The sequence below is a fragment of the Ovis canadensis genome, chromosome 1, assembly GCF_042477335.2.
Source record: "Ovis canadensis isolate MfBH-ARS-UI-01 breed Bighorn chromosome 1, ARS-UI_OviCan_v2, whole genome shotgun sequence".
In the NCBI taxonomy this organism is placed as follows: domain Eukaryota; kingdom Metazoa; phylum Chordata; class Mammalia; order Artiodactyla; family Bovidae; genus Ovis; species Ovis canadensis.
Genome location: NC_091245.1, coordinates 62,215,898 through 62,241,725, shown reverse-complemented (window position 1 = coordinate 62,241,725; position 25,828 = coordinate 62,215,898). Strand labels below are relative to the sequence as shown.

Here is a 25,828-nt window from a genome sequence, read left to right as displayed (position 1 = left end):
TACCTCATATGCAGAGTACATCATGAGAAACACTGGGCTGGAAGAAACACAAGCTGGAATCAAGATTGCTGGGAGAAATATCAATAACCTCATATGTGCAGATGACACCACTCTTATGGCAGAAAGTGAAGAGGAACTAAAAAGCCTCCTGATGAAAGTGAAAGAGGAGGTAAAAAAGTTAAGGGAAGGCCCTTACCAGGTTATTCTTTCTTCTGCCACAGCTGTCAAAGTGCCAGGAACTGATTCGTGGGTATATCACACTTGAGTTAAGAGGTGGCACCCTGACCAGAACTAAGTGGCATCATTTTATGTCTTTACTTTCTATGCTCTGGCTTTCTACTTTTCAGATGGGCCTGATAATCTATGTTAGCCTACTTCTGTTGACTCCAAAAATCCTGAGTCTGCCATTTGACCCTCAAGACAATGCCTTCCTGTCCTGGGCTCATTCTTAGGCTGCATTCCACAATCACTCTAGCTGCTGGGTCTGCAGCAGGGAAAGGACTTTCTCCAAGTCTGCAAATACCTTTGACAACAGCAATCATATGTGATGCCTCTTCTTAATCTGATGACATCTAATAACCCTAAAATGGACTGGTCCAACAATTTGTGGACCTTAACTGTGGACATAATGTGAGTTTTAACCTTGCTTATTGTTCTGTTTTTGCTGTTTGCTCCCTGAATCTATTAACTGTGTAACTGGATTTGTTTCTAGCCATGTGAAGGCTTTTAAGCTGCAAATGGCTGCTCAAATTCCTGTGCCTGCTGCAGCTTCCTCCAATTACTACTTGGGGCCCTTGGATCAGAGACCCTCAGTATGAGGGTTAGGAGAATATGTTGACTCACCAATTTAGGGACAGTGTGTTGGGATCTAACCTGAGCCATGACAGGCTCAACAGGCCACACCAGGCCCAAGCCTCAGGCTCCTGTAAGCATGAGTCATAATTCCAGGAAGCCCCACCCAAGGAGAGTTCCCGCTGGCGCCAAACCGGATTAAAACCTGAGTCATGACTGGGGAACCACACCCTGGGAAAGTCCCTGATGGCGCCAAACCTGAGCCAATCCGGATAGGGATTCGGGATTTGGAAATCGCGCACGTGTACGGCTCAGCCAATCATTACCCACCAGCTGTACTAAGAGCCGCCTGTATAAAAGCAGCTGTGATTCAGAGCTCAGGGCTCTTTCGTCAAGACTCCACTGCGCTGGATGAGACTTGAGCCCTAGCTCGAGCTAGCCCTTTATGCTTTTGCAAAAAAAAAAAAAAAAAGTTGGCTTAAAGCTCAACATTCAGAAAACGAAGATCATGGCATCCGGTCCCATCACTTCATGGGAAATAGATGGGGAAATAGTTGAAACAGTGTCAGACTTTATTTTCCTAGGCTCCAAAATCACTGCAGATGGTAATTGCAGCCATGCAATTAAAAGACGCTTACTCCTTGGAACAAAGGTTATGACCAACCTAGATAGTATATTCAAAAGCAGAGACATTACTTTGCCAACAAAGGTCCATCTAGTCAAAGCTATTGTTTTTCCAGTAGTCATGTATGGATGTGAGAGTTGGACTGTGAAGAAAGCTGAGTGCCAAAGAATTGATGCTTTTGAACTGTGGTGTTGGAGAAGACTCTTGAGAGTCCCTTGGACTGCAAAGAGATCCAACCAGTCCATTCAAAAGGAGATCAATCCTAGGTGTTCTTTGGAAGGAATGATGCTAAAGTTGAAACTCCAGTATTTTGGCCACCTCATGCGAAGAGTTGACTCATTGGAAAAGACTCTGATGCTGGGAGGGATTGGGGGCAGGAGGAGAAGGGGATGACAGAGGATGAGATGGCTGGATGGCATCACTGACTTGATGGATGTGAGTTTGAGTGAACTCCGGGAGTTGGTGATGGACAGGGAGGCCTGGTGTGCTACAATTCATGGGGTCGCAAAAAGTCAGACATGACTGAGCGACTGAACTGAACTGAACTGTTCAGTCCAGGGGTCCACTGGAGAAGGGAATGGCAAACCATTTCAGTATTCTTGCCTTGAGAACCCCATGAACAGTATGAAAAGGCAAAAAGATAGGACATGAAAGTGGCTTTAGGTAATATAAACTCCTGTGCTGCATGCTCATTTGTGTCTGACTCTTTGCGACTTCATGGATTGTAGCCCACTAGGCTCCTGTATCCATAGAATTTTCCAGGCAAGAATGCTTAACATGGTTGCCATTTCCTCCTCTAAGGGATCTTTTCAAACCAGGGATTGAACCCAAGTCTCCTGTGTCTCCTCAGAAGCCCCTCAGTGGCAAATGGCTGGATTGGAGGTTGGAAGGCTTGGGAGAAAAAAAGAGGCTTATGAATGGATCTCTGTATGTTAATCATGTTTTAAATTTTCTGTATTTTATGTTTTGACATCTTGGGGGCCTTAAAGACCCAGAGAAATATTGCTCCTTCTACAGAAAGCTAGTACCTGAAGATAGAAAAAGGGCCAAATTCTTTTGACTTTCCCTACTGATAGAATAAAAATAATGTATTCTGCTGCTGCTGCTGCTAAGTCACTTCAGTCATGTCTGACTCTGTGTGACCCCATAGATGGCAGCCCACCAGGCTCCCCCGTCCCTGGGATTCTCTAGGCAAGAACACTGGAGTGGGTTGCCATTTCCTTCTCCAGTGCATGAAAGTGAAAAGTGAAAGTGAAGTCACTCAGTCGTGTCTGACCCTCAGCGACCCCATGGACTGCAGCCTACCAGGCTCCTCCGTCCATGGGATTTGCCAGGCAAGAGTACTGGAGTGGGGTGCCATTGCCTTCTCCATAATGTATTCAGTATGGGAAAAACAAAACAAAACAAATAACTTACTTGACAGCATGCCTCTCATATGCAAGTCAATCACCTCTTTATTGAAACTCGAAACACCCAGCCCATATTCCCCTTGCCATATATATCATTTCAAGGCCAGGAACCAGAGATCTACAGACAGGTCCTGTGTCCCAAAGCCTGCTGGGATTATTCAAACCAGCCAACTCTAACTACTTACTCTGTCCTGCCTTTCCAGTGTTTCAGTTCAATTCAGTAGCTCAGTTGTGTCAAACTATTTGTGACCCCATGGACTGCACCATGCCGGGCTTCCCTGTCCATCGCTAACTCCTGAAGCTTGCTCAAACTCATGTCCATAGAGATGGTGATGCCATCCAACCATCTCATCCTCTATCGTCCCCTTCTCATCCCGCCTTCAGTCTTTCCCAGCATCAGGCTCTTTTCAAATGAGTGAGCTCTTCGAATCAGGTGGCCAAACTATTGGAGTTTCAGCTTCAACATCAGTCCTTCCAATGAACATGCAGGACTGATCTCCTTTAAGATAGACTGGTTGGATCTCCTTGCAGTCCAAGGGACTCTCAAGAGTCTTCTCCAACACCTCAGTTCAAAAGCATCAATTTTTCCTCGCTCAGCTTTCTTTATGACTCAACTCTCACATCCATACATGACTACTGGAAAGACCATAGCCTTGACTAGACAGACCTTTGTTGACAAAGTAATGTCTCTGCTTTTTAATATGCTGTCTAGGTTGGTCATAGCTTTTCTTCCAAGGAGGAAACATCTTTTAATTTCATGGCTGCAGTCACCATCTGCAGTGATTTTGGAGCCCCCCAAAATAAAGGCTGACCCTGTTTCCATTGTTTCCCCATCTATTTGCCATGAAATGATGGGACCGGATGCCATGATCTTAGTTTGCTGAATGTTGAGCTTTAAGCCAACTTTTTCATTCTCCTCTTTCACTTTCATCAAGAGGCTCTTTGGTTCTTCTTTGCTTTCTGCCATAAGGGTGGTGTCATCTGCATATCTGAGTTTATTGATATTTCTCCCGGCAATCTTGATTCCAGCTTGTGCTTCATCCAGCCTAGCATTCCTCATGATGTACTCTGCATACAAGTTAAATAAGCAGGGTGACAATATACAGCCTTGACATGCTCCTTTCCCAATCTAGAACCAGTCCATTTTTCCAGTGAAGAAGAAAATGGCAACCCACTCCATTATCCTTGCCTGGAGAATCCCGTGGACAGAGGAGCCTGGTGGGCTGCCGTCTATGAGGTCTCAAAGTTGGACGCGACTTAGCAGCAGCAGCAGCTCTTGTTCCATTTAAGTTCTAACTGTTGCTTCTTGACCTGCATACAGATTTCTCAGGAGGCAGGTAAGATGATCTGGTATTCCCATCTCTTTCAGAATTTTCCACAGTTTATTGTCATCCACACAGTTCAAGGCTTTGGCTTAATCAATAAAGCAGAAGTAGATGTTTCTCTGGAACTCTCTTGCTTTTTCAATGATCCAACAGATGTTGGCAATTTGATCTCTGGTTCCTCTGCCTTTTCTAAATTCATCTTGCACATCTGAAAGTTCTCAGGTCACGTACTATTGAAGCTTAGCTTGGAGAATTTTGAACATTACTTTGCTAGTGTGTGAGATGCTACCACAATTGTGTGGTAGTTTGAACATTCTTTGGCATTGCCTTTCTTTGGGATTGGAATGAAAACTGACCTTTTCCAGTCCTGTGGCCACTGCTGAGTTTTCCAGATTTGCTGGCATATTCAGTGCAGCACTTTCACAGCATCATCTTTTAGGATTTGAAACAGCTTAGCTGGAATTCCATCACCTCCAGTGTTTACCACAACAAAACCTAGGCTTTTCTCAACCTTCTGCTTCTGTCTCCTGACTGAAACATGATGTTTCCACTGTGGCCCTGCATGGCATGCCCCCTTTTCTCAGGAAATGTGGGTACTAAAATTCTTCTTTCAATGGCATTGACCTCTCCATGTTGTCACTCAGTCATCTTTATAATTTAAAACTGGGACCCAAGTCTCTGTGGGAATGGTCATTAAATATGAATATTTTTGTATTGCATATAATATCTACAAAAGGGTATCAACCATGGAAGAGTCACTGGCCAATCAAGTAGACAGAATGACTCGGCCAGTTGATATCAACCAGCCTCTGTCATTGGCAATCCAGTGCTGACACAATGAGCTCATGAATAGCGTAGTCATGGTGGCAGGGGTGGAGGCTATGCATGAGTCCCAAAGCATTGTATCCTGCTCTCCATTACTGATCATAACTGTTGCTAACAAATATCCAACTTCCTACTAGTAGAGACCAATATCAACTGAGACATTAATGGCTCAAATGCTTAAGAAGACTAATCAGCGGCTTGGCAGCAAACTGAATACATGGACCCCTTTTACTCTGGAAGGAGCAATGATTCATCTTAACTAGAACTGATATGAGTTTCCTTTCCATGCCAATGGGGACTCAGCCAGCATCACTGTCCAAGAGCTTATACAATCTCAAATAACATTACTCAGACATCAGGACCAAAATACCTACTTTAAAGGAGATGTGGCAGTCTGTAAATGACTATACGATCCACTTGTCCTAGCACATGGCGTATCATCCAGAAGCTGCTGGCCTAACAGAGGGATGGAGTGGTTTTTAAAGGCACAACTGCGGCTCCAGGTTGGAGACAATACAATGTGATGATGGGGTGGGTATCTTCCTCTAGGATGTAGTACAGTCCCTAAATACTTGATTCTTCTTCGGTGCTTTGTCCCCCAAAAGTAGAGCATGTGGATCTAGTAAACAAAGGAAAAGTGGAAATGGCCCCACTTACCATAATTCCTAGAGACCCACTTGGGTAGTTCATGCTTTCCCATCCCCTCAACCCTAGGCTCTGGTTATCTAGCAGTTCTATTCATAGAGAGGAGATGCTTCCACCAGGGGTTTAAAGTGAGAGTAATTTAAAGTGAAAACTACAGGGTTGTACAATAAGCAAACTCAACAATTCTCAAGAAAAGCAGCTGTTCCCAGCCCACTGCACAGCCGAGAGAGAATCACAATCAGACTGAAACCGCAGGACATTCATGAAGAGGAAATGACATTGTGCAGGGTGACAATACTGTGAGTTTAATTGAATGGTGGAGAGAGGCAGTGACACATATAAGTCAAATAATTGGATTCTTAGAAAATCAAAGATACTGAGTGCTGAAATAAAGTTCTAGTTAGACGTGTTTATTTTACATGGGAGGCAGTTGAAGCAAGAGAGTTTATGCGACTGGTACAACATCTTGTAGGTAAGTCAACAGCAGATCCTGATGCTCAGTCCAGTGTTCCCGCCGTCCCCCACCGTGGACACATAGCTCCAGTTCTCCGTTTTCTAATTGTGTGCAGATTCAGCCAATATGAACTTACTCTGCATTCTACCTGCACACAATACAAAAGGCTGTTGAATAACCTACAGACATTCTAGTGGCTGGGAGAAGTCACCTTAGTATTAAAAATTCATTATAAAATCAGCCCAAATAGACAATGAAACAGACTGATGTCAACCTAATTGGCTTAAATTAATGAACACAGATCTATTTTTAAACTTTATTTAAAGAATTTTTTGCTGTTTGTTATTGACCCACACTTGTCTTCATTAAAAATGACAAAAGTATTAGAGGTCTCCCTTTCGTTGGTCTCACAAAACTGTTTCGAATGTCATTGACTGTTCATTTTGGATTAGGAATTGGATGCATTAATATTTAGAATGCACTAAATGCCTCAGACTAACTTCTCTAGGTCTTCGGGGACCAATAAAAGCTTATACACATTTTGCTCAGCATATTTCCCTTAACTCAGCATAACAATTTTTTCATGGGGCTTAAATAATGCAAGTTTTCTCCTTTTATGTGCCCTTATGAAGATAAAGCATCTGGAACCACCCAATATCCAAGGACCTAAGAAGTAAATCATTTTATCTTTCAAAAATATTCAGTTCAGTTCAGTCACTCAGTCGTGTCTGACTCCTTGCAACCCCATGAACTACAGCACGCCAGACCTCCCTGTCCATCACCATCTCCCAGAGTTCACTCAAACTCACATCCACTGAGTCAGTGATGCCATCCAGCCATCTCATCCTATGTTGTCCCCTTCTTCTCCTGCCCCCAATCCTTCCCAGCATCAGAGTCTTTTCCAATGAGTCAACTCTTCACATGAGGTGGCCAAAGTACTGGAGTTTCAGCTTTAGCATCATTCCTTCCAAAGAACACCCAGGATTGATCTCCTATAGGATGGGCTGGTTGGATCTCCTTACAGTCCAAGGAACTCTCAAGAGTCTTCTCCAACACCACAGTTCAAAAGCATCAATTCTTCGGTGATCAGCCTTCTTCATGGTCCAACTCTCACATCCATACATGACTACTGGAAAAACCATAGCCTTGACTAGACGGACCTTTGTTGGCAAAGTAATGTCTCTGCTTTTGAATATACTATCTAGGTTGGTCATAACTTTTGTTCCAAGGAGTAAGCATCTTTTAATTTCATGGCTGCAATCACCATCTGCAGTGATTTTGGAGCCCCCCAAAATAAAGTCTGACTCTGTTTCCCCATATATTTCCCATGAAGTGGTGGGACTGGATGCTGTGATCTTGGTTTTCTAAATGTTGAGTTTTAAGCCAACTTTTTCACTTTCCTCCTTCACTTTCAGCAATATCAGCGTGCATCAAATGAGCAGTATTTGGGTTTAGCATATGTTTGTTCCCAGGTGGAGCTAGTGGTGAAGAACCCATATGCCAATGCAGGAAATGCAAGACATGCGGGTTCAATCTTCTTATGTCAGGAAGGTCCCCTGGAGTAGGAAATGGCAACCCAGTCCAGTATTCTTGCCTGGAACAATCCATGGACAGAGGAGCCTGGCAGGCTACAGTGCACAGGGTCACAAAGAGTCAGACATGACCGAGCACACACGCACTCACACACCCACACATACACACACATTTTTAAATTCTGGGGCTGGGCTAAGCTTGAAAGGGAGTGAGATCATAGTAATAAAACAATATTTTAATGCAGTTGTCATGTAATACTAATGATTGTGCAAGTAATAAAACAATATTTTAATGCACTTGTCATGTAATACCAATGATTGTACAATGTACTCTCATTCAATCCTCTGTCAAACTTATGAGATTGGTATTATGAAAGGATTGCTAGCTTTCCCCCATTATCCATCCTCCTGTCCTTGTTCAGCTGAATACTTGGCTGCTGGAAAGAAAGACTAGAGTTCCCAGCTTTCTTTGCATCTCAGTTCAGTTCAGTTGCTCAGTCATGTCTGACTCTTTGTGACCCTACGGACTGCAGCACACCAGGCTTCCCTGTCCATCACCAACTCCCAGAGCTTGCTCAAACTCATGTCCATCAAGTCTAGATGCCTAGATTCCTTGCATCTAGGTATGGCCAAATGACTAAATTTCAGTTAAAGAGATGTAAGTGAAAATGCTATATGTAACTTATAACAGGTACCCTTCTCTCCTCTTCCTCCTCCTTGGCTAGAATACAAATGTGATACTGAAGCTTAAGCAGCTACCTTGGACTGTACAGGAAGCTGTGTGGTGAGGGTGGTGCAGCAAAATTCTAGGAGAAGACTGGGACCCAGTGATTATACAGTGACCATACCAACTGTGATTTTACTCTGAGACTTTACATATGTGTTAGTCACTAGTCATGTCTGACTCTTTTCAACCCCATGGACTGTAGCCTACCAGTCTCCTCTGCCCATGGAATTCTCCAGGCAAAAAACTGGAGCAGGTTGCCATGCCCTTCTCCAGGGGATCTTCCCAACCCAGGGATTGAACCTAAGTCTCCCATATTGCAGGGGCTAACACCAGGGAAAGCCCCACTTATACTGTAGAGAAATTCTGTCTTGTTTAAGTCATCATTATTTTGATTTTCAGCTGAGGCTAATTCTAACTGATACACTTGAACTGTCTGTCCTGAGATGGGTGCTGTGGATTCTGAAGACATGGATAAAAGATTGTAAAGTGCATAATTAATCATTTTATACTGATTACATATGGAAAATGGTAATATTTTGGATGCCATGTTATGCTAAGTCACTTCAGTCATGTCTGACTCTGTGAGAACTTCTGGACTGTGGCCTGCCAGTCTCCTCTGTCCATGGGATTCTCCAGGCAAGGATACAGGAGTGGGTTGCTATACCATTCTCCAGGGGATCTTCCTAACTGAGGGATCGAACCTGAGTCTTTTATGTCTCTTGCATTAGTAGGTGGGATCTTTACCACTAGTGCCCAATATTTTGGATATATTAAATCACTGCAGATGGTGATTGCAGCCATGAAATTAAAAGACGCTTACTCCTTGGAAAGAAAGTTATGACCAACCTAGATAGCACATTCAAAAGCAGAGACATTACTTTGCCCCCTAAGGTCCGTCTAGTCAAGGCTATGGTTTTTCCAGTAGTCATGTATGGATATGAGAGTTGCACTGTGAAGAAAGCTGAGCGCTGAAGAATTGATGCTTTTGACCTGTGGTGTTGGAGAAGACTCTTGACTGCAAGGAAATCCAACCAGTCCATTCTAAAGGAGATCAGTCCTGGGTGTTCTTTGGAAGGAATGATGCTAAAGCTGAAACTCCAGTACTTTGGCCACCTCATGCAAAGAGTTGACTCATTGGAAAAGACTCTGATGCTGGGAGGGATTGGGGGCCAGAGGAGAAGGGGATGAGATGGCTGGATGGCATCACCAAGTCGATGGACGTGAGTCTGAGTGAACTCCGGGAGTTGGTGATGGACAGGGAGGCCTGGTGTGCTGCAGTTCATGGGGTCACAAACAGTCAGACACGACTGAGTGACTGAACTGGACTGAAATATATTCTTCTGTTTCCTTCCACTTTCAAAAATGTGACTACTAGAAAACTTTAAACTACATGTGGCTCACATTTATATTTGGATAGTACTGCTTTGTCTGTCTCTGTATTTGCATTGAAGAAAAGATGAGACACCTGAGGCTAAGAGGAGTCATTCAACTTGCCCAAGTTCCCAGGCCAAGTCAGTGGCAGGGCTGGATTCAAGCTCAGAAACACCTGGAGCAGCCCCAGGGCTTCCACCACGACACCACAGTGCTTCTCAACTGGTGTCACTGGTTGTGGCACAGGAGACAGGGTACTGTCTCAGACATTCACTTTTAAAGGCAGGAACTGCTGTCTGCTTGAAGAGTTTTACTGAGTTTTCCTCAAAATGTGTTTATAATCTGATAAATTTCATAGTCTAATTTCAAATTCTTTTTATTTTCCAGTATATAAAAACAGAGTAAAATTCACTGAAAAAATGACTGAAACACAATTTACTGAATCATTCTGCTATCTTTAATTCAGAAAGAAGACAGTTAACTTGAAAACTTGGCCATAAATATGCTCCACATGTGACAGAGCTGGAGACCCCCATGGCAGATCTTCCCTTGACATTTCTGGAAGCTTACGGTCTCTAAGCTCTGTGGCCCAAGGTGCCCTGCGGGTTGGTGCTTGGTGATGGTGTGTGCTGAATATGGCACATGCACCCTTATCTTGGCTGTCTGCAGATCTGGCTGCCCAGACCATGGCCCAGCAAGTTCAGTATTATTTACATCTTTTCTCCCTGACCTCTTGCCCACCTCTACTATGATAAAAGTGGTAGGCCTTCCCGTGTATTTATTCTATGGAGGAGGGACATATTTTTTATTTGGAGATTGCCAGGCATTCCCAGCTTTTGTGATTTCTCCCTAAAGATAACCGTAATGGGAACACCCAGCCCAACTACAGTAAAGAAACATCAACCTAGCTACCTACTGTGGGCACCCGAAGACTGTCCTTGCTTTGCTCAGAGGGCCTCCATTATTCTGCCTCCAGTTTAGAACAGACACAAGTATTTTTTTGAGGTTCACAAAGACACGGCAGCCAGTCACCAAATGAGCCTGGATGTGATCATTTTAATCTCTTTCTCTCTTTATAGAACTGCCACTACTGGCCAGGAATGATACACAAAATACTTAATTGCCTACAGAGCTACAGCATGAAGCTAACAAGCTGCTCATTAATGCACCCATTGAGTTCTCTCTCCTTCCTGTAGATTCTGTTCCTGGTTTAGAAGCAGAATTAACAAGTTTTTTTCTAAGAGGCATATCAGTCCTATAGCAGTCAGCTCTTTGAACATTTAACTTCATCTTCCAAATCATTACAGAAAACACTTAATGGCTCCGCGCCCAGACCTGACCCCTGCAGATACCATTTGTAATGACCATCAAAGACAGATGGATCACCATCAGCAAGTATTTTTTTTTCATTCAGCTTCTAAATATGAGAGCGGTTGTGCAACTCTGGGTCATTAGACTTTTCCAAATTAAATTCCTTCAAAGATATATTTCACTAATGCAGTAGAAGAGCAGTATGCCCCTTAGTATATGCTAAGCTCAGAGGGACAAAATTCATGCTCACATGGGATATTTGTCAAGGACAAAATGAAGAGACAGCTGCCAATTGGTTTCTTTTTCATTGTCATGCTGTCCACTAAGCATCAAAAAATGATGCTTAACCCTGCTTCACATTCCAATGTAATATGCTGGCTTGTTTTCTTTTAAACTAAATCTACATGCAGTTTCTAGTTCCTGAGTTAACTTACTCTAAGCAGGTTCTCTCTGTGTTCTTTGCTTTAGATCAGGTTCTAAAACAGTTAATGTAAAAGCGTGCAGCTGCTGGTTGGAAGATATTAGGGAATCAAAGAACTTGTAATAAATTGGAGTTTTCAGCCTCACCTATAAGAACATAAATGTGGTTGTAAAAATATACAGATACTGCAATGGCCGAAGGAAAACACGTCGGCTTAGACTCTACTGAAAAGCAACCAGTTTGTGACCTTGTCTTTAAATCAATTCATTACAATTTCCTTCATAGAGTATGAATCCAAGGCTCAAAAGTGGGGAGGGGAGGTGGAGTGGCAATTACTTTTTAAAATCTCCCATGATTCTGATATCTTGTCTGTCCCTCTGATTGAGAATAGTCAAATTCAACATTAAACAGTTCTCACACAGAATGTACTGACATCAAGGCAAACTCATTCCCACTTATACTCGTGAAGCGCTTCCTTACATAGCGTGTGTATTTGCTGCTAGTTGCAGACCTAGATCACATTAATAGAAATCCAGTGTGATCTGAAAAGAAATCAGACATCTCTAGTTTTACAGCTGTCTGGAGGCAAAGGCTGTCTACCTGCTGAATTTCAAGTACTTCCAGACTGTTTCTATGGCCTATTTCGGTCAGACCGTTTTTTCCCTTGATGGGGTATGGGAAGGAGGAGGGATGAAAGCACCTAATGATATTGCTAAGGCACTCAGGCCTGCCTGTCATAGGCTTTTATTCTAAGTATGGGAAAGGCAGACTATCTTTAATTTGCTAATTTTGCCTGAAAGCTATCAACAGAGACTGAGAAATAATTTTATTTTTTTCAGTTTGCTTTTCAATTAAGATTTCCTTATTCATTTATTTCCTTGACAAGCATTTATAGAGTAGTCAGGTCTAAAGCTTAGTTGAGTTAGGTTAGGGGTAGTGAACAAGGTTTCTAATAGTTATGAAAGGGGACTGTGATAAAAATATCCAGAGACTGAAGGAAGTGTGAGTCCAAGTTCAAATCTAGAGAAAATACAATATATAGAAAATACATAGAGAAAAACATTCACTTTCAGTGTCATTTGTTCCCAGTGACTCGCTGACAGTGGTAAAAGGGAGTTGTCTCCTAATATTCCTTTCCCCTTGTCTACAGAATAATGGGACTTTTAGTTGGGCCCATTGGCTCTAAGAAAAAGAGATATTTCTAGCCTTGGTTGCAGTTTTGGACAGAAAAATATGAGGAAGTAACACTACTCAATTTCTTAGAAGTGTTCTTAAAGGAAGGATGTATGTTCCTTTTTTCTTCTCCCCACTAGTTGGAATTCAGGTGGTGATGGTGACAGCTGAAACAGCCATCTTGGGCTGTAAAATGATTCTGGAAATGAATATCTGTGTGATAGAGCAAAAAGAGAAACTTATGTCCCTAACAATCATGGAGGACCTTACCACTTAGTCCCTCTATCTGGATATTGCTATAAAGAGAAGCAAGCTTCTGTTTTGTTTACATGAATTAGAAGAAGGGTGGGATTGAGGGAGACAATACTTTCTATCATTCACAGTCAAATCTTTTCCAAACTAATACAGAAGGAATTAGACAGAGGCACAGAAGAGGCTTGGAAACCCTCATGCTATCCTTTTGAAGTAGAGAGAGCTGAAGCACCATCACTACTGTTCTTGCGGAAAGCTCCTTCAGAGAGGTTAAGTTCTTCCTTCTATCTTCCTTCCATTTGATTCGCTGTCACTTCTTTCCAACGCAGGTTTCCAGCAGGTGTAGTCCTCATCTTTGAACACTGTCACACTTCACAGTACCTAACTATATTTTGCCTTTTGGTCTTATATGTTTTGTAGACTGTGAAAACTTCAGGATGGAGAATGTCTCTTTCTTAAACACTTCTCCCACTTATGCAAAACAAAGCATTAGATGTCACGAATTCCCGAGATGTCCAGTGGTTAGGACTCTGAGCTTTCATTTCCAAGGGCCCAGGTTTAAGCCCTGCTTGGGGAACAATGATTTTATAAGCCAAGCCACACGGTGCAGCCATGAAAAAACAAAAACAACATGCCATAAACTCCATAATTGAATTAATTTGGAATACAGTTTTGAATCCCACTCATTTAGACTTTCTCTTCTTTAGAGAAAACATCTCCATAGGAGATTGAATTATAACAGTCTCTGAAATAAGGACTCTTTAACTTGAGGAGGGGAAAGAGAGAATTTTGCAGAGTCCATCAACTCTGCAATGTTTTGTATGTGGGAATATGAGTTTTCATTTGGAGGGAAGGTCCAAAGTTTTCATTGGAATTTCAAAATATTCGTGACACCCCTCCCCCCACAGGCTTATAGCTAAAAAAGAAAAAAAAACCAGACAAACAGTGGCTAAAATGATACCCTAAATGATAATAAAATTAGTTGTAGGATACAGGTAAGGAATAAGGCTGACTTAGACAATTCAGTTTATAAAGAAGATAAATCTACATATAGATCTACACGTCTTCTATATATATAATTAATTTCTTAAAGCAGGCTTAACTTTCTCTCCATGGTTTCAAGGAATGACCTCGAAGCCCAACCAAAGAGGCACCAAACTGAAAAGATAAAAAATGAACACACTGAGAATAAACTTAAGCAATGCTTTATTGTAACCACAAAGCACCAGTTCAATATGGCATCAACACACAGAGACTGAACAAATGTCTCTTTGAACAGAGATGAAGCAAGCCCACTTTTTCAAGTTCTTAAAAACAAGTACTCAAACAAGAAATCAAACAAAGCATTGGAGGAATTAAAAAAATAGTACACCATCATGAAGGAATATATATATAGAAAAATATTCTGTACTGGTAACAAGGCTTTTTGATCTATAACTCTTGGCAAATTTCTTCAGAAACAAATTATTATAAATACAAACCATAATGTGGGAAAAAAGTCTTCTTCAGAAACCAAGAATCGATTTAAAAGCAGATCTATGCAGAAAATACCATTAACCCCCATGAAAGCTTACTGAAGATAGATGGATATCCCCAAAACACAACAGAGTTTCTCTTTCCAGAGCTACAGTTCTGCTTCTAAAGGGGCCATGATGTACGTCCATTTCCAACATGGCAGCATATCCCAGTGAAACCTTAATAAGGTCAAGTGGAGGACCCTCTATAAAAAAGGGTGTTGGCAATTCCATCCAAATAACACAAGCTCTAAGGAGCAGAGGACTTCAAGGGAGGTGCAATCCCTTTCTCTTTTATCCCCCTCCCCAAATTTTCTTGCTTTTGATCTTCCCTGTTACAGTCAGTTACCTCTGTAACTGGAAGATGTTCATTCCATTCAGTTCTATTTTCAAGGAATTTCGGAAAGTAATCTATGAAGAAAACCCTCCTTGTAGGGAAGGGTATCTAATCTCATCAAAGACCACTCTATTTGACTAGGTCAACAAGGTAAACCATCCTGTTTGCATGTCCTCACTCCTCCTGGCTGAGTTCAGGTTAGCCGATGGATTGCCTAGTCTATCCCATAGGATAACGTTTCATTTGATTGAAATTCTTTACATATACACATGTATGTATTCTGTTTACAAAGTTTCATCACATGAAACCAAATTCTTTCATTATGTATTTTTTGAGGTCCAAGACCCCAATTTGACTACTAGGAAGAGTTGTGCTTTAAATGTTTTGTCTGAAGAGGTTTTACATGATACTCGTAGATTTTCAGAGCAGGCCCCAGTTTTAACTGAAGTCCTGTCAACACATCATTTCTTGTCATCAGTAGCAGGGATTTTCCGTCAATTTCCTATAATGGAAGCAGAAGGTAAATCCAACATGTAAGTCCAAAAGTTCAAGCATAATGCAGAAAAACAGAAGGAAGAAGTTTTTGTCTCCACACTAAAAACATTACTATTTTTTTTAAACTAGTGCCCCAAATGTAATCTTCTATTTTTATCTTCCATCTTCACCATTTATTTTGGAGTTAAATATAATCTATAGCTGATTTTGTTTTCAAGATCACATCACAAATGTCACATCTTAAAAAACTAACAGCAAGCCTGGAGTATGTATCCTGAAGGATCAAAGACGAAGCTTCTGAAAGGAAGAACGACACTTTGCATTTATAAAATATTATTGAAGTTTAAGAAGAATTTTTGTATATTTAATTCCCAAAATCACTCCATAAATTAGGACAGGTAGGAATTATCAACTTAATTTTATAGGCAAACCAAGGATAAAGGCAAAAAGTTAGCTTGCCCAGAAGTTACAAAAGAATGGCACAGAATTTGAATTCTCATCTGCCTAAAGCCAAAGCCCATGCTCTTCTCATAACTCACTTCTGTTTCTCTTGACACTTAGAAGCAAATATGTGTTGTCTCGATGGACCAATGGGGACCAGAGTCAGGTTTTCTGAAACCTTTTCGATCAGAACAGCGGGCATTGGAAAATGACTCACTCTCTGAGAACCTTTCCTGCCCTTTAAAAGGAGAACCATCCTGCTTCAACTTGAATATCAACTCTCATGCTACCTACTTCGTCTTAGTGGAGCCTCAAGAATCCAGATGAGGCAGCGAGGGGCAGGGCTGTGCCCACCGGAAATTCCCTTCCGGATTCCCCTTAGAGTCCACGGGCCCCCTTCTCTCAAGCCTTCTCAAGCCTTCTCAAGCCTTCTCAAGACTTCTACCGTGGAGACTACAAAATTTTGAAATGACATAAAAACAAGCTTCTTGTGAAAGAGATGAGGACCCCACATATAGAAAGTAGTTTGAAACTTTTGGAAAAGGGCACTGAGAAGAGTGCTGAATACAACCTTATCTTTGTTATTGTGAGGCAACGCTAAGCTAGTTCTAAGGAGACCTTGGTTCGTGAGATGGACCAGCTGCGCATGCTCAGTAAACTGCACACAGCGGCAGGTGACTTTACCCGCCCACCCCTCCACCGCCAATGGGCAGACACGGAGACTCGCTGTGCACCTGCAGCTACGTAAAGCTGTGACTCCCTCCCACACTGTCCCCAAGGGGGCCATTCCTCCAAAGCCTCTGATGTACATCGCCAGGCTGTGAGGAAGATGTGCTCTGAATGTGTGAGTTTGGGAGAAACAACGTTGAAGAAACACCCACTTTGCGACCTTAGGCAGTCCTTTCCTCTGCTATCTCCTCAGCTGATAATATGGAATATTGAGTTTTGAGAGGATTTCATGAGATACCATTCTTGCAAGTGCTCCCTGAGCTATGAATTACATAATCACTTGTCAGCATTCCTCGACAGATCAAGGCCCTCATTTTACAATTATTTAAGGACATAGAAACTGACTTTCCAATCTTAATTATTTTCTATTTAGGCAGCTAGGAATCCCAAAGACTGTCCATCAGCAAAACCTACAAGCCTGACTCCTGGAAACCGCAGCAGCAGCTCTGGGCATTGTGAGGTCACAGGAATCTGAATCACAGGTTACAGCAAAGCTCATGCTCTACCTCATGCCCTGAGATAAGTAGGGATTCGCTGGGGATGCTTCACGCAACAGCAAAGCCTTCCCTGCTCTCCATTTTTCCTTTATTGCTGTTTGCCTGTACTTTACTTAACCACATATTTTAAACAGGCACCAGGAAGAGATGACAGTGCTTTCATTTCTATACAAGAAAACTTCCTTGACTAACTGAAAATGAAATTTTTTATATCTTTGTTGGCAAAAAGTCCTTCTACAACTCAGCATTTCTGTCAAAAGCCAAGTACGTCTGTGAAAAATGCTGAAATTTGGATTTTATTTAAGACAAAATGGAAAATTATGTTTCATGCTCCAATTTGATTTTCCTTTGTTTGGTAGCCACACTGCAGTTCACCTCGGATGAGGGTTTGTAAAAGAAAACTCCATCTGGAATTCCTCATTTAAAAATTTTTGAAATGAACAGAATTCATATGTATAACAAAACTTAAACCATAACTATTGCAGCTCAACTGAAAGGGAGTGGAGATGGCGTAATGGAAATGGGATCTTTCAGGTCAAACAAACTGCAGACTGAACTCTGTCTCCACAACTTATTGTATGGCTCTGGGTAAGGGACTTAACTTCCCTGAGCCTCAGTTTCCAAGCTTGTAAAATGGAAATAAACCCCTGAAGGATTTGGGAGGTTAAAAAATGATTCATGTAAGGCACCTACCACAGTGTCTGACATACAGGATGTTCTCAATGATAAAGTAGAAAAGTATAAGCTTTGATAGAAATGGGATGTGTTCCCATTCCAAACCCATCTTCTGCTTCCTTTCTGGAAGTGTTCTCCCTGCCTGAAAGCTACCCTTTGCCAATGGGATGCAGGCATATTCTTGTTCAAGTTCAGAAAATCCATTGGGATTAAAAAAGTTCAAAGACTACATAAAAATGTGTTTTATAAAAATCACAAACATAGGAAAGTTCCCTATTTTAGATTAGACTAAGAAAGCTAATCATTTGTTATATAACTTCTATGAAAGCTTGCAAGGCAAAGGAAGCCCAAATTTTGCCAGTCAGCACAGTATACTAGAATGGCATGACACTGGAAATCAGAAGACAGGTGTCTAATGCAGAGTCCATCAGTAACTTTCCACCAGGAAACGCTCCTCTGGAGTGCAGTTGTGTATAAATGAAGGCATTGGAGTGTGACCAGATCCAGTTAGACAAACAAAAACATCCCGTGACTTTGTCTTAATCCAAAACAAAAATATAATTCACACCTTGGGATTTTGTTTATGGTTCTGTGTTAAGTGGTAATCATTTGTTAGTTTCAGTGAAACTTTTTATATTACTTCTGTTTTCATGTTAGAAAAACCAAAGGCCTGCTGGGCAATAAAACTTGAAATGCTTGCCTACTTAAGTTCCTGAAATACCCATGCATGGAAGTAAGATTTAGAGATGACAGGTGTAAGTTTCCAAAGAGGGCAAGAACCTAGATCTAAAAATAAATGAGTAGCATCCATAGATGTTACAGCTCAGTAGATAAGCCTGTATTTTAGAGTGAGACACTTATTAGGTGGGGCCTGGGGAAAGTTACTTAATCTATCTAAGCCTCATTTCCTTATTTGTATGATGGGGGAAAGCAGTACTTCACTGCTGAAAAGATTATTGAGATAACACATGTGAAGTGGAATTCCTGACTTCTACTGAGCATTTGATAAAATGCTGGCTATTTTTTAAAGTATATTTAAGCAATCTTCACCCATTTACTTTTCACTCTAACAACATTAATCTATATGTAGGTGACTCTTTCAACTAAGCCTAATTGTGATATAGTCCATTGGAAATGTATGGAGAGAAGATGAGGGCGGAAGAGAAGGGCCATCGAGACAGAGGCAATGGCTAAGAGCAAGGTAGGGTAGAAATAAGTCAGGAAGAGAAGTCAGGGGGATTTGTGATGGTCGGACCTTGTACACCTCTCAGAAGCCATATTTGTGGTGGTCTCTACTGTCCCAGATTGAGTACAGGGGGAAACAGGTTCAGTTTAGAGTCAGAAGACTTAGGCTGTAAGCCAGACTCTGTGGCTTCCTAGTTCCTCCTTGTGGAGCATTTGGCCCATCAGTCCCTTCTTCTGTGAAATGAGAAATTTGGACTAAGCAGACCCTGCCCTGCAATGCAGGAGACCCTAGTTCGATTCCTGGGTCAGGAAGATCTGCTGGAGAAGGGAAAGGCTACTCACTCCAGTATTCTGGCCTGGAGAATTCCATGGAGTATAGTCTATGGGGGTCTCAAAAAGTCAGACACAACTGAGTGACTTTCACTCACTCACTCAGACCCTGTCCATTCCAGTTCAACACATTCTCAGATTCCAGTTCTGTCTGGGATCAGCACCAGACATACCAGCCTCACAGCAGCCTCCCTATGAAAGAACCCAGCAGCAACTCCTTACCCATGGCGTGGAGGAATCTGATGAAACAGATGTTCTTTTCTTATTTCAGTCTTTCGGCTCACATTTTCTAGAACTTTCTTTATAACCACTTTCTTGCCATTCACTATCTGGCTGTAAGTGGTGACCAGTTTGAAGTTTCCCATTCCATTGCTTATGAAGGGTACAAATGTCCTAGAGGAAGGGGAATTTGGCCCAGAGCCCAGGGATACAAAAGTGGAAAATCCTGTGTCCGGGATGAGGGTCACATCAAAGAAGGAGGAGCGGAATCTCCTGGCCCCTCCAACACTGTCAGTGGGAAAACAGCCTCCTGAGAAGAAGTCTTGATCTTCAAAGGTGCTTTGAAAGTCACAGTGTGACCTTGCAAAGCGCAGTTCCTCCTTCAAATAATCCTTGTCCCTGCCATCTCCTCTGTTTTCCCTTTTGATGCAGTGCCTCCTGGTGTTGTCATAGTTGTCTCGTTTCTCGGCATCTGACAAGACTGCATAGGCCTCTGCTATTTGTTTGAACTTCTCCTCAGCTGCCTCCCGGTTTTCTGAGTTCTTGTCTGGGTGGACCTGAAGAGCTAACTGGTGATAGGCCTTCTTAATATCAGAGGAGGAAGCATTCTGAGGCACCCCTAGGACTTTGTAGTAATTCACCATGTTTCTTTAAAGGACTCTTCCTCACCAAGACAGAGTTTATTATCTGAAGAATTTCCATATAACTTCAGAAAGGAAGATGGTGAGCTACAGAAGTCTACACTAAGGCCTTTTGAGTCTTATTACATGGTTCTTGGGACAAAACCTCTTCTTGAGGAGGAATTCCTCTTTGGGGCTGATATCCTCTACACTGTCCCCATGGCCACCCTGCCGTCTGCAGCTCAGCATGGGTGGAGTGATTATGAGCTCAACACTATCAGCCAATGACTATCAGCTGATGCTGTGCTTGTCTTGCAATCCTATTGGTGGAAAATTTGGGGTGGACAGTATACATATCGGAGGGACTTCATCTAGTTAAAAAACACTGAGCAGCTTGTAAACAGAAAATGTGTGGCTCAAAAAGAAATCTATCTCATTCATTAAAGTAACAGTTGGAAGCTGTTACTTTAACAAATGAGGTCTTGCATTTATATTATCTATGTGCTGTGCTGTGCTTAGTCATTCAGTCATGTCCACCTATTTGTGACCATGTGGACTGTAGGTCAGGCAAGAATATTGGAGTGGTTTGCCATGCCCTTCTCCAGGGAATCTTCCCAACCCAGGGATGGAACTCAGGTCTCCTGCATTCTTTACCAACTGAGCCACCAGGGAAGCCCAAGAATACTGGAGTGGGTAGCCTGCCCCTTCTCTAGGTGATCTTCCTGGCCCAGGAATCAAACTGGGGTCTCCTGAATTAAAGGTGGATTCTTTACCAGCTGAGCTACCAGGGAAGCCCTGTATCATTTATATCAAACACAAAATCCATGTTGGCTCATTCTGCAGGCTAATGCCTTCAGTAATGTAATGGATATCTCCTTGTGGATATCTGCTTCTGGTACAAAGTGGGTGATAAAGGGGCTCTATTACACAAAAAAATCATGTACACATTTCTGATGAAGGAAAGGAAAGAAACTCATCAAATGAGGAAACTAGGTTACAGAGATTTCTGCCCAGATAGGAAAGAACAGATTGAAGGAACAGAATTAGAAGTGAAGCCTTCCACGTACAGTCAGATATGGCTTCTTCTCTTCAGCTGTTCTCTTAAAGTTAGCCTCTCTGGACTTAAAGATAGAACTGAGTATCAGTGTTGCAACAGTCAGTGCTTTAAAGCTCAAGTGTAGCAAGGCTGCTCTTTTTCCCAGGGCACACAACTACGCATTTTCCATACTTTCTTGCAATTGGGTGTAGCCGTGTGACCACATTCTGGCCAGTGACAAGTAAAAGGATGACCTCTCTTTAGCATGACCCATAGAACCATCTACATGTGTTCCTTCTTGCTCTTTATCCTTACACCAACTGGATGTCAATTCCCAGGTGGTCTTGAAAGTGTCCAGCTGAAGATGACAGAGCTCCCATCAGCCTAGGACCTTGAATTACAGTGAAGCAGAACACCCCCCAGCCAATCTCCTTAGACTATTCATACAGTAAGCTGTTATACCCATTTTCATGACATCTGCTCTTAGTACCCCAACCATGTCGATCACTTCACCTACTCCTACGTCATCAGCCAGGAGAGCCCCACCTCTGTAACACGGAATGTCCAATATCCTCATCTCTCTCTCACTCGTCCCTCCCATTAAACCCACTTTTTTCATCTGTTTCTCCTTCTCCAGGGTAATGTGTCACCTGCTGACTCCTCTTTTGTATCAAGTCTGCACCCATTGGGTGGCCCTGGCAACCATTCTTTTTACATGCTGTCTCGAATCACCCTCTATGGTTGAGTCCTCCATTGTGCCCATGCCATGAACACTCCATCCAGGAACAATTCAGCAACCAATCCAGGTTCTCTGATTCCTATACCTGGTGCAGTGGGGATGAGGGTGGGGGTGGGAATCAAGAAACCATGAAGATGAACACTAAACATGTGCAGTATGCCAGTCTTGGCTGGGTCAGGAGAATATATCAACAGTTCTTTTATTTATCCTTGCTCAGCTCCCTTTCCCTTTCCTCTTGGTGGCTATTCTTAAATTTACTACTGTCTCCTCTAGCTCCTCTACCCATCTTATCCACTCTAAGCAGAGGAGCTTGCCTCTTGGTTAGCAAAAACAAAACAAAACCAACAAACAAACAGAAACTGTCAGGAACTCCCTGAATGTCCCCGAGGGAAAGGAACATCTCAGCTGTTTCTGTACACATGCTTTCCTTGCTCCCAGAGGACGGGAAGGACAGAGAAAGATGTACCAGTCTTGATCAGAATTAATCCCTTCATTTTCTTTTTAAAAATATAACAGTTGAATATTTTATCAACCAAGTTGAATCATCTATATTACCTGACATTACATTTTATTGCAGTAAAATATGAAAGAAAAGTGAAAGTGTTAGTCACTCAGTTGTGTCCGACTCTTTGTGACCCCATGGACTGTAGCCCACCAGGCTCCTTTGTCCATGGAATTCTCCAGGCAAGAATACTGGAGTGGGTTGCTATTCCCTTCTTCAGGGGATCTTCCCAACCCAGAGATCAAACTTGAATTTCCTGCATTGCAGACAGATTACCTGTCTGAGCCACCAGGGAAACCCAGTAAAATATATATAACACAAAAGAGACAATTTTAACTATTTTTAGGTGTACAATTCAGTGGTGGCATTAATTATATTCACAATGTTATGCAATTATTGCCACTAATTTTTAAACTCCTCCATCACCAAAGAGAAACCCTATGAATCAATAACCCCTTCCTCCCCTACTAGCCCTTGATAATCTCTAACCTGCTTGTGTGTCTATGAATTTGCCTATTGAAGATATCTCATATAAATGGAATCATACAATATTTGACTGGCCTATTTCACTGAGCATAATATTTTCAAAGTTCATTAATCTTGATCAGAACTTCTTTCTTATGCATGAATTACATTCCTTTGTATGTTCCATAAGGGTGGTGGTTTAGTTGCTGAGTCATGTCTGACTCTTTTGCTACCCCATGGACTGTAGCCTGTCAGGTTCCTCTGTTCATGGGATTTCCTAGGCAAGAATACTGGGGCGAGTGGGGGTTACCATTTCCTGTTCCAGGGGAACTTCCCAATTCAGGGATCCAACCCATGTCTCCTGCACTGTTTTATTGCTAAAACCACAAGGGAAGCCGTGTGTTCTAGACCACGTTCTATTTATCCATTCATCTGTGCATGGACACTTGGGTTCTTTCTACCTTTTGGTTATTGTGAGTAATGCTGCAATGAACATTTCTGTACAAGTATCTATTTGAGTCCCTCTTTTCAGTTCTTTTGTGTGGAATTGCTGAGTCATATGGTGATTTCTTTTTTTTCAAGGCTTTCTTGATAGCTCAGTGGTAAAGAATCCACCTACAATGCAGGAGATATGGGTTCAATTCCTGGGTCAGGAAGGTCCCATGGAAGAAGAAATGGCAATCCACTGCAGTATTCTTGCCTGGAAATAATCCCATGGACAGAGGAGCCAGGCAGGCTACAGTTCATGAGGTCACAAAGAGCTGGACAGGACTAGGTACGTGGTGATTATATGCCTAACCTTTTGAAGAACTGCCAGAACTGTTTTCTGTAGCAGCTGCACTGTTTTGTATTCCCACCAGTGATGCACGAGGGTTCAAATTTCTCCATATCCTTGTCCCTCCACCCTCTTTGATCTCATCCCTTTCCTATCCTCAGGGATTTTGCTTCGTTGAACTGTTCTAAATTCATCCTATTTTTAACTATCCAATTCTTTTGGCTACTTCTCTGCATCTAAATAAGTATCCTCTCTTAGAAAAGAGCCCTCATGTCTATACAACCCTCCCACTGCTGGTTCTCCCTCCGCTTGCCTCCCATTCACTCCTCTACTTGAAGGAAAGTGTCCTCCACCTCCCAGGCCTCCCCTCAGCTCCAGTGAAACCCTACTGTCATCAGCTGACCTGCTGAGTCAGTCTCTAGATCCACCCATTTATTCATCTTAAAACTCTTAAAACTGACCTCTCTAATGGATAAGGAAGATGTGGTACCTATACACAATGGAATATTGCTCAGCCACACAAAAGAATGAAATTATGCCATTTGCCGCAACATGGATGGATCTAGAGATTGTCCTAGTGAGTGAAGTAAGTCAGACAGAGAAGGAGAAATATATTACATCTTTTATATGTGGAATCTAAAAAGAAATAATATAAATGAATCACACAAAACAGAAAGAAACTCACAGACTTAGAGATGAACTTATGATTGCCCAGAGGGAAGGCTAGGAAGAAGGGATAGTTAGGGTGTTCGGGATGGATATATACACTGCTATACCAACAAGAACCTACTGTGTAGCATATAGAACTCTGCTCAGTGCTATGTAGCAGCTTGGATGGGAGGGGAGTTTGGGGAGAATGAGTACATGTATATGTATGGCTGAGCCCCTTTGCTATTCACCTGACACTATCACAACATTCATTGTTAATCGGCTCTACCCCAATAAGAAATTAAAAGTTAAAAAAAAGAAAAAGAAAAATAACTGACCTCTCATAGATGTCCTGGTTAATGGGATGATTTTGCAACTAATCAATCTAGAAATCTAGCAGTCATCAGCCAAGCCTCTTCCCTCTCCCATTTTGAGCAGTGAGCTCAATCCTGGTGCTAAGGCAGAGAACTGAAACAGGACAAATCTTTACCCTCCATTGCCAAGGATCCAAAATTCTTTTGACCATCTTCCCTAGACTTTCTAATGTTTCTTCCTTTCCATCCCCAGTGGAACAATTACAGCTTTCCTGTGTTTTGTCTCCTTGCTTTCCAACATCGACAATAGACTGATTTTTGAAAAACACAAATTTCATCATGGTATTCCCCACTCAATATCCTCCAGTGGCTCCTAGTCCCTCTCAGGCAAACAGACTGTCTGTTATCTGTACCCCTATTTATCTTTCAGTTTTATCCTCAGGGATTCCCTGCTCCATATCTCTTACTTCAAGGTACTAGGAATTTTCAAGATAAATTATATTTTTTCATGTCCCCATACATTTGTATTTAATCCCTCTTCTGCCCAGAATCTTCTGTGCTTCCTTCAAATGATTCTTATACCTACAAGGCTTTCAGGTGGCCTTATTAAAGTAAAATAATACTTGTAATAATTACCATCATTTTACTTTAATAGTTTTATATTTATTTTCATAAGTGTGAGAAAAAGCTATAACTACTATAGAAACAACTGAACAAGTGAATAAGCTAGAGAAGCACCATGTACCTGGCTATCTTATAACTTCTCATTTCAAACAAATGATTTAAAAATCATTTGGGGTTTTGGTTTATAGAAATCTAGTCTATTTCATTCAGTCAAAAAATTCAGAAGTTTCTTATCAGTTTTGCTTTCCATTCTCTTGGATGTTTTCTTGTTGCTAACATTACCCATTTGTTTTTTTAACTCTTCAAAATTTTTGTGGGCTTAAAGGACATATCAGCAGAATTTGAGTTGCCACTTCCCCTGTTCATTATGCTACAAAATAGTCTAAGCATTTCAGAAGCCTTCAACTGTTAAGAAATATCATGTGTCAAAGCACCTTGAATACTTCTAGTACTTGGTATTATGATATGCTGACAAGGTAATAAAAGTTATTTCCAATTTGTGGGATTTAACTGGTCTAGTTCAGAGTTGGATTTACCATGAAGCTAATGAAGCTTAAATTTTGTCTTAGCAAATTTGTATCATAATTTTGTACTTTTATTACAAAAGAGGGCTTTTATAATTGTATAATCTTAACCCCTTTCTCCCCCCACCTCCACAAACCTGGATATGTCTTGGGTCTGATTAGAAGTGTCTGTCTAGAATCACTACAGGTGAAGTCCATCTGACCACAGCTTAGGACACAGAGTAGGGCTCAGAGTTGCTCTGACTGGCCTGTCCACTTTACTGCTCCATCTGAGGAGGTTAGTGTTACTTGGCAATT

The 25,828-nt window shown here is 41.8% G+C and overlaps 1 protein-coding gene and 1 pseudogene across 3 annotated transcripts in view; both read right to left on the bottom strand.

Moving 5' to 3' along the window:
• Positions 1-14,051: 14,051 nt before the first annotated feature.
• Positions 14,052-25,828, bottom strand: part of SAMD13 (sterile alpha motif domain containing 13) — a 50,237-nt gene continuing 38,460 nt past the window's right edge. For all 3 annotated transcript variants that reach the window (XM_069567599.1, XM_069567773.1, XM_069567678.1), the window contains exon 4: positions 14,052-15,215. In XM_069567599.1, coding sequence (XP_069423700.1) covers positions 15,072-15,215 — 144 coding nt within the window. In that variant the 3' untranslated portion in view covers positions 14,052-15,071. The remainder of the gene's footprint in view (positions 15,216-25,828) is intronic.
• On the bottom strand, positions 19,213-20,002 carry LOC138427669 (dnaJ homolog subfamily B member 6 pseudogene; annotated as a pseudogene).